The sequence below is a fragment of the Taeniopygia guttata genome, chromosome 1A (genome assembly GCF_048771995.1).
Source record: "Taeniopygia guttata chromosome 1A, bTaeGut7.mat, whole genome shotgun sequence".
Taxonomy (NCBI): Eukaryota; Metazoa; Chordata; class Aves; order Passeriformes; family Estrildidae; genus Taeniopygia; species Taeniopygia guttata.
In genome coordinates, this window is record NC_133025.1 from 63,098,086 (window position 1) to 63,113,799 (window position 15,714).

Below are 15,714 nucleotides of genomic sequence, written 5' to 3' on the forward strand. Positions count from 1 at the left end.
GGATTGAGTGTAAATTATGCAGATGCTGCTGGGCATGTCCGTGTGTATGTATGGGTTAACTTAAAGATTTCCTGTATCTTCTTATCACATTCAAGCACATGTTGTATGACAATATTCTGAAAGTTATTGATGCAATTTAAAGTAGTCTTTTCCTGATGGTGTTTGGAATCAGCATGTTTCAGCATGTATAAAAACAGCAGCAATATTTTTGCTTCTGTGAAGCAAACTTCACAGATTAAGTGAAATCATGGCAATATATAGGATAATCTAAGCATATATGATGTCACATGGTAAAATAATTGCTAAAAGCCTTAATTAAGATGAGAACAGACAGTGTTAATGAGAAATAAAGGCTGATCCATGCTTTAGTTGTCACAGTCAGCCTGATTCAAGCACTTTCAGGGCCATTGAGCTGAAAACATTTTTAGAGCATAATACAATGGAGAGGCCAATATATCAGACTGAACATTTTGCAGAACAGCACTATTAAGAGGTTTGTGATAACTAGATGGCAGACTGGATTAACGTAGTAGACTCACATCCAAATTTCTCCTAGGCCAGGAATAAAAATGAGTGTGGCTTGTGGGTATGCATAACAGTGGCTGTCACTCTCCCATGAACAATCTTTTTACTCACTTAGAGTCAGGAAAAAATCCAGGAAGGCAGTAGAAGAGAGTTTCTCAAGTCGTATCTAAAATCCTGAGAGAGGATTTAGTTTAATTAGATCAGTGTTTTCCTTTCTTAAGTGACATTTCCTTTCCTGTTTATATTTTCCATTGGATTTTGTTTTGCTGTCTGTAAGGTGAATTTGCTGAGAATGTGTCTGTGTTTCAGAAGTTTATTTGACTGTCTGCCAGCAGTGCTGAAGAGGCATGCACCCATGCTCGTGCTGGCTTTAGAGATTACCTCGAGTAGCAGCACTTGGGATTAAGACACTGCTTTTATTAACAGTTAATGTGTAAAACCGAGAACAATTCAACACTGGACATTTTAGTGTCATGCAGATAAAGTAAGGATTTGTGTGTGTGTGTGTGTGTGTGTGTGTGTGTGTGTGTGTAGAGACTAATCTCTTATCAACTCTCTTATCAACACGTAGTCTTTCCCTTCATTTGGGAACCATGGACCTGTAGTCCCATCAGTTCTAGAAGCTGAGACACACCAAGAACTGCAAAAATCAAGGCAGGCTGGGAGCAGCTCCTTGTGTTCCAAACCAGAGCGAGGCAGATGTGCACACAATGGAGAGAGAGGGGTGGTCACAGGTTCTGAAAATAGTTCTGTAAATACCTTCTGGTTAGGACTTGTGTGGAAGATCCATTGTCTGATACTTTGCCCAGGCTGTGCATTGCACTGAGGTAAAACTGCTGTGTATTGTAAATGCAGGCGAACCCAATGGGAAGAAATGAGGATGTCTGACTCAATTCAGAAGGCTAAATGATTTCTTTATTATAACCATGCTAAAATACATTAATATACTATATAAAAGGAGGATTCTAAAACTAAATACTACTTTATCTGACTCTATCTCTAACACAACTTGTGACCCTCTCTGGAGAGTCCAGCCTCAGGAGGGTTGGATTGGCCATGGGGCTCAAACAATCCTCACCAGAATCCAACCAAGAAATCACTCCAGGTAAACAATTCTCCAAACACATCCACATAGGAAAAACAAGGAGCAGAAATAGAAATTGTTTTCTCTTTCATTTCTCTTTGTGCACTTCTATGAAAAATCCTGAGAGGGAGAGAAATGTGCTTGCCACAGCTGTGGGCATCATTCTGCCCACAGAATGACTTAGGAGAGGCCTCCAATAGTTCCATGGGTGTTCTCCCTCTCTGTCCTGTTTCTGCACTGCATTAGTCAGCTCAAGGAAGGGGCACCATGAGAAGCACAGGGCAGCTCTTGGAGCCAGCACCCATCCGCTGAGTTGGGGCTGATGGTGATAAAAACTTCAAACACATGAATGAACAGCAGAGTCCCATGCAATTTTTCCATGATAATTACTCAATCTTATCCAAGTTGCATACTATTTTAAAGTCTCATTTTAGATTTTAACTATATTGTGTTTAGTTTTTTTTTTTTTTAATTTGAATGAGTAGTTTTCCACCCCTTTCTGCAAATCAAGCAAGTTTGGCCTCGATGGTGGGGCTGGAGCACACTGCTCACCTCTTCCTTGGGTCACCCCTTGTCCTGGGGCTGAGCAGCAAGGCAGGCACTGAGAGGCTTAAATCCCCCTTTAACATTGGGAAAACTTTCCCATGCTGTTATTCACACTCTGCACCCCTTATGGCAAAAGCATGTGTGCATTAGGTGGCTGCTAAGCATTAAGTAAAATATTGCAAAGCTTGCTTCCTCAGGGGGCATGAGCGAGGAGAAATGATAGCTTAAACATCTCACTGCTCCTGTGGCAGCAGTGTGAACTCAGCAGAGCAGATCTTCACTACCAGCAGTGCACCTTCTTACAGGAGAATACTGGACGTGGTTTATGTGTTCCTATTTGATTTTGAAGTTTAGACTACACCCTGCTCAAGAGAATATTGAGCAAAGTCATTTTAGTAGTATTTTTCTTTCATACTTATATGTATTTGTATAGAAACTAAGATTAGTACTAGAAAGATACTTAGCATAATTTTGTATTTTTAGTGTGACTTATGTGCCATATCATTAAAGATTCAGTATTGCCTCAAGAGTCAACTTGCAGAAAAGTAAACTTTATCAATGGTGATTCATTAATTATTTGCGTATGTAGATTGATACAGAAGGCATCTGGACAAATACTGTATCTGCTGAAAAATTAGAATTTCCATTGATTAAAATTATTTGCAAACTAACATAGTTTTAGGTTAGATTTCTTTTTTTAGCAAGGTAAAATATTACTTTGCTGCATTCTTATTTCACTAATTTTTTCAGGCTAAAAAGGTTTTGTTTAGGAATTTTTTTTTTTTGTTGTTATTTAATTTTTAGGGATTTTGAAAAATACTGAAATGAGAAATTTTGTTGTGCCTGAGCTCCTGTTCTTGACTGAAAAATAATGGTCTTTCACTTCACTGTTATATTTTCTAAAAGAATGATTTTCAGACACAGGAGATTTCTGTGGTGCTCTCCAGCTAAACATGCAACTGAAATAGTTTTTAGACAACTCTGATTAATATAATAGTTGGAATAATTACTACAGTAACTAAGATATTGTGGTCTTACACACAAATACCAGGATCACTTTTGTTTCTAATGATTTAGATCTTCAATTTGTCCCAATACTTTTCAGCAGCGCACGGTTTCTCTCTTCCCATGAAGGCAGATATTCAGTATCTGCAAGTAAACACTGAAAAATCACTTGCTTGATTACACTTGTGGGCCATTAAATATCTGCTTTCATCTCTATAATTCCTCTCTTCTCAGAGCCTGGGCAGTGGGACTCAATCAGCCATGTGTTATCTTTCCCAGATCCCTTTCGGAGCATAGCGCAGTGCACAGGAATGCAGTTTGTCAAACACATTGTGTCTGAAATCCTTTGTTGGGAGAAGTGGAGAGAAAGAGATTATAAAATGCCTCAAACCCTTCAATAAGGCCTTTCCCAGGTTTCTTGTATCAGTTCAGCCCAACAAAGCCTTCATACCTCGCTTTGATGTGTAGGATGGTATATTAGAGCACGTTGTGTGTGTTGTATCTCAGGGCAGCATCTGTTGTCCAGGCTGCAGTTTACAAAGAATAACTTTACTTAGTTATAGTAACTTACTATTTTTTGGCAAGTTTTTAGTCTCAAGGACAACACAGAGGGGAATTCAGAGAAAACAAATACGTCTGCTGTCTGTAATACTGGTTTTCATAGGTGGTGAGATTTAAGAACCTGGTGTGTTTTGTAGGAGAGGTGAACAAAAAATACCCAATCAGACTGGTGGTGTGTGTTTTTCATTACTCTGCTAATACAAACCTCTCAGAGGTAAAGCTGAACAGTGTGAATAACTTCTTGAAGCTGTTAACTTCTGTCACCCTGAGGCAGTCTCTGACTGACTTCTCTGGAGCATTTCCTCTTCAAAATTCTATGCACAAAAAAAAATTTTCTTGTAATAGACTGGCACTGTATTAGGTTGAACACTTTGCACTGGAGTAGTTTTGAGAAATTAGCCTAGTATAGGTGGGAGCAGACACATTGCAAAGTGCCAAATGAGTTGCAGAGTCTACCCTGATGTTGCTTGCAGCAGTGTTTTGGGCAACACACACAGTTTTCAGCATAGCAAGCTGAGTTACAATGTGAATTCTCTGCCAGTGTATTCTGAGAGAATTTGCCTCTCCTTTACAGGTCAGATATCCAAGGGGAAGTCTGGGAAGGCTTTGTAATGCAAAACTAGCTAGCCTTCGTTCACACAAGGAATGTTAGATGCTGACCCATAAGAACTGAGTTCAAGATTTCTGTGAATATGTGGGATTTGAATTAACACGGTAATGAAAGGCTCTAAGAGTATAAGGTGCATTCAGTATCTAAATCACTGACATGGTTTAGAAAGCTAAATTTGTCGCTGTGATGATTAAAAGAAAGCTGGTTGATACTATTCCTTGGCATAAACATTAGCAGGAATCCACCCATGGCACTTGGATGCTTGTTGAACAGCTGGTGTGTTTTGTTTAATAGAGTGGAAGACAAAAGTGGTAGTAGGTTTGTTGGAGATGTGCTGTGTTTATGGTGGATGACAGAGAATTGAGATGTAAAACAAAATAGCAAAGAAACTGATCCAAGCAAAAATGCTTGGTTATAATACTTGGCAGATTTTGTGTGTTAGAAAATACAAAGCACATTAACAGGCATATAAAAATGCACCAGACAGTAACAGCCATTGAATTTATACAAGGAAAAAAATAACAGTGAGATCATTTATTGAGCTCTGTGGGACAGACAACTTCCTGGGCTATCCTTTAAATCCCTGGTATTTTCATGAAAGATTAGGATATAGACACAGAATAGAGAAATCCCAAGTTTCTACATGAAACAGAGACACACAGTAGTGCTCACATTTGCCCCAGAGCGTGTTTGTCTTTTATTACACTGTTTTGTTGACTATATATCTCCTTTCAGCTCTTTTTTTTTTTTGTCTTGTGGAACACAGTCCAGATGAAAAATAAAAGTTACAGATAAAATTATTGGAGGACTGGATATGAATCATTATTTTGTAATTTTATTTTCATACTAATATTTTCTATTTTTCTTTCCTTTTCCACAGAGGGTATGAACTGTATGAACAAAGATCATGGGTGTGCACACATCTGCCGGGAGACACCCAAAGGTGGGGTTGCCTGTGAATGTAGACCTGGCTTTGAACTTGCCAAAAACCAGAAGGACTGCAAATGTAGGTAGATGAAGATTAAATTTCAAATGCCCCAAAATGTCTTGTTTTCTTAATTGTTGTTATGTTCCAAAAGAAGTTAACTTTGTTTTGGCCAAAGGTGATTTATAATTATAGTAATGAGGGGTTTTTTGCTGTAGAAGATGCATTTGGGGATGGATAAGAGGGATTGAAAAACAGAATGTTGGCAGTGTCTCAGTTACCAAAATGATAACTTTTCTGCTTCTTATGAATGCAGAAAAGTGAAGGATCACTTTAATCCAGGCTTTCCTTGTAAAGCAATACAAATATAAAGCATAATGGATTCTGGCTTGCAATATTTTGAAGGTCCTCAAAGGTGAATGCATCAATGAATTTAATGATAAACCCACTAAAGCTATTAAATTAAGAGTGTCAGTTCCAATTCTTTTAAAAGACAGAAATGATTACTCTACTCTTGATTCCCCTGCTCACAGTCTAGAATTATTACTTGGAAAACATGCAGCTGCATCATATATACTGTTCTTCAGAGAAAAGCCCAAAATGATGTGATCTTGAAGCTGGGATGCTAAAGATGCAGATACTCATTAGCCCTCAAAATTAGAAATCAATTCTGTACAGGTTCAAATAATTGACCTCAGCATTGTCATCTGAAAGCTTCAGAACTGAGTCTTTCTGATGGCTTCAGTGAGTCTTAGCTCTGAGTCCAGCAGCTTGCATTCCTATGTGGTAGCTTTGAGAGAGACAAAAAAAGTGCAGTAAAACAACATAAAATGTTTGCTGCTTTGCACAGGGTCAGTATTTTTGAGACAGCCTCTTCCTGAGACCCCACTACGTAAACACACATAGATGATATTAGTTCCCAAGTACAAAGTCAAAATAATCAATTTGAATGACATAAAGAAATGCCACAGAGATTTACATCCTGATTTCTTCTCAATATTAAAAAGCTACACAGGGCCAAAGGCAAAGCACAGAGAAAAATGCCTTTTAGTCATTTTGATTGTCAATGTTTATTAGAAGTGAATATTGCGTGCTGTTAATTGGAGTGCAATGTCAGCTACATTGGTGAAGTGTGGGAGGATGTTTACTTATGTTGTTATTATTTGTTTCCTCAAATTCTTATATTCTTTGGGAGTTTCAATAATAGATAGTGGCAGGAGAATTAGAGCCTTTTCTGGAACATTATTTCTAAATGTCTCAGGATTTAATAGAGTAAAAACTTCAATTTATTCTGTGCCCTCTGTTGTTCAAGTTGTAGTTGTAAGTATAATGAACTTTTGGTGACAGACTTTTAAGTAGGGACACTGAGTTTTCCAAGAGTGCTGAATTTACTTTGAAGCACACCAAACTCTAAACCCACAGCACATTCTGCAAGTATGATCCAGAGTTCTTATTTAGAATAATGACTTCTAATCCTCCAAAATGCACAGAAGTATAGAGGTGTAGCCAGATAGCCTGGGACAGTAATTGTGAGATTACAGCAGGCTGTTCGTAGAAGCCTAATTCTGAAACCAAAGCTCATCTTTGAAAAAAAACCAACTTTTTCCCAGCTAACCATTTCAGTGCAGCTATGTTGAAGAACTGGATACTTACCACTTGCCAGGCTGAACTGGGTCTGTAGCCCTGTAAAACAGGGACTGGTGGGGTCTGAGACACCCTTGTAAAACCCCATATCCCAGTTATGCTGGTTTAGCACGGTCCTCCAGGAGTCCAGGCTTTTCAGGGTTTGTCAAAGCTTGCTGCTCTGGTGTCTTTATGTGAACAAGTGACAGAGAGTGTAGTGCCTCTCAGTACACCTAGTATCTCTCTGGGTGAATTTTTATCAGCCAGTTTGCAATTCAATCAGACCAGTGGGAGAGGCTTTCAAATATATTGGCCCCAGGCCTTTAGTAACAATTCAAGTCTTCCTCAAAGGAGGATGTTAAAATAAGTTAGAAAGCAGCACTTGGAGGAAGGCTCCACGCTTTTTATGCATCACATGATTGTCATTCCATGCTAGTCACATAATCACATCACATCTCATCATTTACCTTCACATGCTGATAGGGCAGTCACTCCTGTTTCATGTGAGTGATATTTCAGTGTCCATGATGGTCAGTGCTCATTAAAAACGCTTGTATTCAGTGGCTTCCCCTCCATAATTTAGTGTCATGCCTTTCCTGCTGCACAGTATTTAAACCCTATTGCGAACATAAAATTCTTCATCCCCTTGTGGATTTTCCCATGATACTCATTACTGCAATACCAACGTGCTTTGTAGATATTTGTAATGTATTTTCAAAATACTCTTCTGAAGTTAAAAAGTATTGCTTTGCCCATCTTACCAAAGGGAAATGAATATACAGATATTCATATCAAAGTCATTTGGTGGTGATAGGTGATTAACAAGAGCCACACAGAACCCAGCTAAGCATTTGCAGCATGTTAATATCCAAGCCACACTCCTGATGGCTCCAGCTGTAGTTGCAAAGGACTGTACTATTAGTAACCTGTGATAGAAGAGATTTAAGTGACTTGCCAAGCTCTAAGTAGGAATTCCACAGTGAAGGCAGAATTAGGTTAGGGTTTTTAGGGCTCTTTTCACTGTCTGAACAAGACCATTCTTTCTTGACAGTCCATTTCTGGTGTGCTACTCACTCTGAAGCAGATGAGAAAGATTCCCATCTGTTTCCACAGCCCTGACTTTCCCCAGCTCCACTAGGCACTAAATGAGACAGGAGGATTTTCTGAATTTGTCATTCAGGAGAGTTAATTGTGACACAATAGGTCTATGTATAAGTCTCATATTTTGTAGCTTTTGAGTACTCAAGATTGCAGCCTTAATGGTTTCTTAGGGTAAATTTTAAGTATGCAATTTCTTGTTGCCCAGCATGTTAAGAGAGCACTGAAGTGTTGAGGCAGAAAAGGACCTCAAGAGGCCATCTGGAAATACACCAAGCAGAATCACAAAGATCCATACCCTTTGGATGAGCTGCATCCTTTAGCTTTGAAGCATCCATAAACTTCAGCTTCTGGGCGTTTGCTGCTACTCCTGTAAACTGCTTTAATGGCCTCTGGTGTACACAAGCCCAGAAGATTATGCTTTGTCAGTAATTTTCATAGATACTTGCTGGCAGCAGAAACATACTTCAGAGCAGTCAATCTGGCTCTAGATTATATTAAAAGAAAACATACAAATTTACATCTTCCTTCTACATCTGTATCCATGATAGGTACTAAGATCCTGCTCCTGAGCACGATCGCATTAGAAATTTTTGATAAAATGAAGATTTTTTTTTTCCCCCAAATATGAACAAACCAAGACATTTTATGTTCCTCTCTTTCTTAGCTGGAAGCTTAAAATTAAGAGGAAATCTAAAGCAGATGCACATACCTGCAAGTTGCAACCTGAAAGAGTTACAAACAAGTAAAAGCTGAATCTTTTGATGAAAAATTTTGATGAAATACCTACAGCTGTTTCTATCTGCCTCCTTGGATAATCATGATTTATGTGAGCAGGAAGGCTAGTGCAAAGTGATTCTGAAAATCCTGTCTAGTACTTTTACAATAAAATGCCAACTTCCCTATGCCAAGTGGCACCTTTTCAGCTCCTGCTGACAATGTCCTCATGCAACTGTTTGCTATCAGTACATTCAGATGCCCAGAATGTTAAAAATGTCAAGTCATACTAGGATAAATCATGTAAGCAATGTTGCATGCACAGCTTTATCACACAGAGGTGCCCATATATTTATGTAAATTATGTATTTAATGGCCAGTTTAGAAACAGTGCAGTTTTCAAGTTATCTGGAATGACAATATGCTCATTTGAGAAGTCCATTCTACAAAAAATAAATATCTGTCTGTGGCCATGGTATATATTTCAGTCCACATGTGGACAGGATCAGAACACTGCTGTCCTGGGCAATTTTTTACATTGCCAAGTAATAAATGCTAGATTAAATAATTGGCCATATGTTTTCAAGCTCTTCTTGTCATGGCCATGTAAGATGGATTCTGTGAAACTTAAGAGAAGCACTAAAAACAGAATTTAGGCTGTAGAGTGAGGCTGAATTCTGGTACTTTCTATCTTCTGGGGAGTTTAGCATGGAATATCAATATCAGTACTTAGTGGTACATTAGAATCCTTCTTGTTCTTTGAGACGTCATTTCTGTTTCAGACAGTTGTTTCTCATTTTTCATGATCAAAATGTCATTTCTAGACTAGCCCACATATTTCTCTGGCTGTAAGCAGTGGCCCACATGCCAAGCTGTGTCTCAGCCCAGTCAAATGGAATAGATGCTGCTGGTTCCAGTGTGGGCAGGGGGACAGGTAGGGCCATTGTGCTGCCTTCCAGGGGCTCCCAGGTGTCTGGCCAGCCCAGGACCATGAGCATTGTAGTCAGGGAAAAGAATTAATCTGGTTTGAAGGCACTTGGAAGCCCCAAGTATCACCCCTAAAGTTCTTTATCCACGTGGAAGCGTTGGGAGAACAGACTGGTGGTTTGGCTGCCAGCACTGGATGTGCCCCACACAGGGTGTGTGACGTTTCTAGGGCTTCTCTGCTCTTGTACAGGGCATTCCTCCCTCTAAGAGAAAGAGCTCAGCATTCTGACTGCACTTAAGACACATACAAATGCTGAAGCACTGTCAAAAGATGGTGTTACTCTGGTTTTAAATCTGCCACGTGGGAATAAGTATGTCTGAGTTCTAAAAGATATGTGAATATTCTCCTTTGGTTAAAAAAAAAAAAAAACAAACCAAAAAAAACCAAAACAAAACAAAACAAAAAAAAACAAAAAAAAACCCCTCATTATTTTCCATCCCTTTCATTTTAACATGAATTATGATATTTTAAGGTGATCTGTGTCTGTTGGAATTTACCATTTTGCCTCTGTGCCTCTTCAGTGTCACAGACTCTGAATGAGCACACAGCTGTTTGCATAACTGCAGAGTCCAAATTTATCAGAAATAGTTTTTAAAATAACACTTCATGAATTCTCATTAATATTGCTTTAATTCTTTCTGACAAAAATGGAGTAGATCTGGATGTCCATTTGCTTTTAAATAATTATGATTTTCTTCCTCTAAGCAAGAGAAACTTCCCACTGTGTCACAGCCACAGATTGAGGACTGGAAGAAAATTGAAGTGACATATTTTACAACTGGATTTTGTAGCAATTTCACCTGTAGAGCTGTCAAACTTTAAAATGGTGACTCAAGTTACTTCAAATAAATAAATAAATTGTAGTCTAGACAGAAATTCAAATCCTTCAAAAACATGATTTACTAATGTTTCTAGGAGACAGGAAAAGGAACTGACCTACGTGTGCATTCATGGACTGGGTAGAATGGGAACCAGTAACTTTAATATGCAGGGAAGCTGTAAAAGTGTGTGATTCTGCAGGATTTCCTATAAATGCCATCAGTCTGGTGCAATTTTTTCATAGACAAATATAGTAAGGAAAAGTTCCTCATATTACGTGGGTCAGAGTAAGCGTGTTCAGATATTTTCATCTCTGCCAGCAGAGGCTTTCAGCAAGGAATGCCAAAAATAACCACTGCAGTCACATTTTTTAAATACACACTTTGTTGCTGATTGCACTTTAAAATCCTCAATAAAAATACTGTTGGCTAGAAATGTATTTAAACATCTGGCATAAACAACACCTTTAAGTTAATTTGTGATGGCACTGCAGTCCAACAAGTCTAGAAACTCCACATAGTCCTAGAGGCATATGGGGTCAAGTAATAAGTATATCTTCACTGGAAAGGTGGGAACTTTAAGAATAGAGACTTGATATCGAGTTTGGTTTGTTATGCATGAAAAATAAAAACCAAGATGTTACTGTGTATTGAAGGGAAATGAATGTTGCTTCCTTTAGATGCAAAGCAGACTGATTTGCTTCTGCTGTTATTTCACAAAAATAAATTTTTTGGTAAGCTGTAAAAGTGGAGAAGGAGAAAGAGAAAGAATGCCCAAAGGTGGCTGTTGCTTAAGGCGTTTTGTAATGTTATTCCTTGCAAGTTTAGGATTCTTATGATTTGGGGTATATTCCCTCCTCTGTCTGGTTGGACTGAATCCCCCGTTTCCATTTTCCAGTCTAGTGCACAAACTGTCAAGCTCCAAAAAGGGACCCTGAATCAGGCAGGTCTCCCCAGCTTTCTCACTGCCATTCTTTCCAGTTGGATGGAGCAGTGATATTCCTGGAAAGTGGGGCAGGAATACAGGCAGTCTCTCTTTTCAGGGATTATTCTTGCCACCAGGCACCAGGGCTATTCCATCTCTATCTCTGAGCAGCACAAAGGTTTTTATTCCAGGTGTAGAGAGGGTAGGACCAAGGATGCTTGCACCTGTAGTGGCCTCTGATCTGTACTCTCCTGAGTGGTGGACAATTCCTACTGTGATCTTTGCCAGAATTCAGGAGCTGAAATTGTAAACTTGTGGTTCCCATTCTGGCAGGAGGTTTTAATGGGAATTCTGTTGGGTATGCTGTGGTGGGTCTCCCTCAGTCGCTTTTTTTAGAACTGTTCCATTTTAAGCTAAATACTTCAGTGATTACTGAGAGTGACATGGCTGCTCAGCACTGGGGCACTCACACCAGAGGTGGGATATTTCATTTCTAGTTACTGTGATGGAAAATTCCAGTCTACTCCATTTTCAGGAGCTAGAATTAAAGCAGGGTCACTGAGTTCAGTGGGAAAATACATGAACGTAGCCCTCTTGCATTAGATACAACCTCAGATTTTAGTTAGATACATGATTTTCAAATCCTGTTAATCATTGTCTTGGTTTTATTGTATATTGCAACTTCCTACCTTGCCTCTTTTATAAATTTTTATCTAGAAGGAAAATTCTGCTTAGACCAATGTGAGGGAGTTTCTTCTGATTACTGGGAGTCAGTATTTAAATAAATGTAGTCTGCATTTAAATTACCATAACATTTCAAAACATTTAAGTCCTCTGGAATGATGAATATATAACTAAATAATGGCAAATTGGATTTCCCCCATATTTGCCAGTATATATATACCAGTAAAGAACCTAGTCCAAATAAAGACAGTAAATTGAATTCAGAAATCAGTCAGATAACTGCTGTTCTGCAGCAAGGTGTGCAACTGCAAAGGATGAAATGACATAAGGGCAAGTGAGAGGCTTTATTAAATGGTTCTAGCCTGCTTAGTACTTTAAATCTGATTTGTCTTAGCTGGCAGAAATAAAACCCATCATGTGAAAAAGGAAATTAATTTAATCTGATCTATTAATTTGTGTATCTTTCAAAACTCCACCTATTCTCATGAAAAATGTTTCCTTTAATGTATGCTTAGTACTTTTTCACCAGAGGACATTTGAATTGCTAAAAGCTGTTCTTCTTTCCTGGAAGTGAAAGTGGCATCTCCAATGCTTCCTTCCTGGCTGAGGCCGGCACAGGGCAGAGCCATAACATCTGTGGGGTTTTTGTTGCAGAGAAGAAAAAAAAAAAACCCACCAAACATTTCCTGTTTTACTTTTAAACTTGTTGCTTTAGCGGGAGCAGCACTTAATATAGTAGATTTCAAGACTTTTGTGGTTCTGTTCTTGCTGCTTGGTCTCTGCTTCCTCTACTGAGAGAATGAAGGGGCAGCGAAGGAGAAATGCTGTCTGTAGACCTGAAACTATATATTTATATTGGTAGACTGTTAATTTCATCATGGGTATGAAGAATGTAGCTTTTAGGAAGACACGGAGCTGGCTAAGAGTCACATAAAAATTATTACTGCAAAAAGAGTGGGGGAAATGCTTTTATTTATCTTTCTCTTCTATTCATCACTGTATGGATTGAGTCTAGGGCATGAGACAGAAGGGAGGGGGCAGAAGGAAGAAACAGAAATAATTGCAAGCACAAATGTTTATGTTGCCTTATGTCTTGGTATGTTACTGCTCTTCTGTGTTCTGAAAGGCTCTCAAGACTAATTGGTTTCATTGTCATTTTATTTATATATACATATATACACATTCATTTGGGGCTTAACTAGTAACCTGTAACTATGGGAATGGAGGCTGCCAGCACACCTGTGATGACACAGACACTGGCCCTGTGTGTGGCTGTCATCAGAAGTATGCCCTGCACTCAGATGGCCGAACCTGCATCGGTGAGTACTTCTCTGCAGCACGTTTGATTTGGGGGTGCTCAGGATCTGTTTGGTGTTTGTGTGTGTGTGTGTGCGTGTAGGGTGCCTGTGGGACAGAGGGGTGCTCCAGAAGGGTGTTCCAGCAGCTCCTGGCTCAGCCAGGCACACAGAGAGGCGTTTTGTGCGTGTTCTGTCAAAATGTTTGTTAATGAAGCATCCCCTTTGTTACCCGCTTGTGACTTTTGTTTCTGTTGGTAACTATTTTTAAAGTAAAAAGGTGTAGAGCGTTCATCATTTTGAATGAAAGTTCAGCTCTTCAGTTCACTTGCATCAGTCAAGACTTCCTTGCTTGAGCAAGGTTAGAAAAATTACCTCCTTTTCTGAGCTGTTACCAGGGAAAAGGAGTCATCATTATGATGACTTTCTTCCCTGGTGTATGTTTCGTGATTCTAAAAACTGCAGCACTTGTAGTGACTAAGCTTTCATTCAGAATATCAGTAGGAAAAAGGCAGTCAAGACATGGAGCATCTTGGCAGATGCTTTGCAAACATTTATGATTATAAAATGTATAATTTGCTTAACACCGTTTCTTTCCACTCCACTTTAAAAAATAAATTTAAAAGTGCATTTTTGCATAGTGCAACTTAACATTTGAAAATCGTTACTCACAAATTAGAATCTGAAATCCATATTGGTTTTCATTGGCATTGCAGACACGTTGACTTTTTTTTTGTTCGTATAATTTCAAGTTCTTGCAAATTCTTAGTCATTTCCTGAGGTTAAAAAAAACACAGACACATATTTATCATATTTTCTGTCCTACACTACAAGACAGAGCATTTGAAACTCATGGAAATCTGTCTGTTACCTTTAGGCAGTCTGTCTTGGTCAGATCCATGGCATAAAGCTCCTTGGCTGCCCAGAGCCTTGCTCACTCCTGAGGGGTTTAATTGCATCAGTTGTGGGGTAGGGCGAGGTCTATGCTGGCAGAGGTAAAACTGAGCAGGGCTCAGAGCTGGGCTCTGCCTTTTTGTCTGCACAGGGTGTGTCTGAGTGCAGGGGACCTCTCAGTGAGTGCCTCTGGTAGCAGAGAGCTCCATCCTGCAATCCCTGTCCTGTGGCAGTTCCAGATGGGGAGAACTTGCAAGAGTGAGAGCCTTGAGAGCAGGTTTTATTGAATGGATAATTGGTCTTCTATTTATTATTGTTCACTAATATCCTTGGATGTTTTCTTTTGTCCAGAATGTAAAATATTTTAAAAGCTGTGTACATTGCATCTATTTTTTTTACTTTTTTTTTTCACATTTTTGTAATGTAATACATACAACTCCATGTTACATTCCTTGGTCTTGTGATATAAGTCACATATTACTGCCTCTGCTGATTTTCTTCCCTCTAAAATAGTTCTTTCTCTTAGATGACTTCTAATATTTTATTTATTTTTTACATTTATTTATTCCTGCTTTCTGGTGATGGTTCCTGATTGCCTGTCTTGTCTGATAACTGACGTTTATTAATTATTTACAGAGAAAAAAAAAAACAAACAAACTCAAACAAAAGCCTCTATTGCAGCCTGATCCCATCTAGAACTTGTTAAAAACAAAACAAAACAACTTCTTATTACCACTCAACCATGTAGAGTTGCCACAAACAAAACCTGCCAGCCTCCTCCTCCTCCTCACTTCAGTGATTCCAGTGTTTGCTGTCTTCAGTGGTGTATATATTCTAGGCATCACTGCAAGAATGCAAACTTCTGCAATGCCAGATAAATACTTGTTGACCCTTTGTCTAACATATTTTGTCTTTGTTTGCTTGTCTTAACCTTTTATTTTTTTTTATGTTTGCTGCATGTGAAAGTCCCCACTTGCATTTTCGTTTTTTTGTTTTCCTAATGAGCGTTTCCCTTTTCCTACAAATCATTTTATTTACCCAGCTGCTGCTCCTCCATTGCTCTCCTGTATCAGAAACCTTTAATTTTATTTCACCTACTGATCATCTCTTCCCACACTTGTGACTGTTTCTGTGTCTTTCTAATGAAGAATAACCAAAGTCCACATTATGCTGTATGAAACTCTTCCATGTAGGATGTCAGAGACTACCTTGTCAAGTGACCTCTGACGACATCATCCTGCTCACTGCATGCTAATAAAATTACTAAACCCTGTTCTTGCAACATCTTTCCTAGCGTTGAATGTTTAGCTAGTAGTGTTTCATAGACAAGCAGGCAACCAGCACTGCCCAAATTGATCTTTTTTTGTGTTTGTTTGGTTTGTTGTTTGTTTATTTTTGTTGTTGTTGTTGAATTTG

General features: G+C 38.8%; 1 protein-coding gene across 3 annotated transcripts in view; it reads left to right on the forward strand.

Annotated features, from left to right (window-relative positions):
* Nucleotides 1-15,714, forward strand: part of SCUBE1 (signal peptide, CUB domain and EGF like domain containing 1) — a 247,626-nt gene that overhangs the window by 148,165 nt on the left and 83,747 nt on the right. For all 3 annotated transcript variants that reach the window (XM_072923699.1, XM_030263414.4, XM_030263415.4), the window contains exons 5-6: nucleotides 5,212-5,337; nucleotides 13,312-13,428. In XM_072923699.1, coding sequence (XP_072779800.1) covers nucleotides 5,212-5,337; nucleotides 13,312-13,428 — 243 coding nt within the window. The remainder of the gene's footprint in view (nucleotides 1-5,211; nucleotides 5,338-13,311; nucleotides 13,429-15,714) is intronic.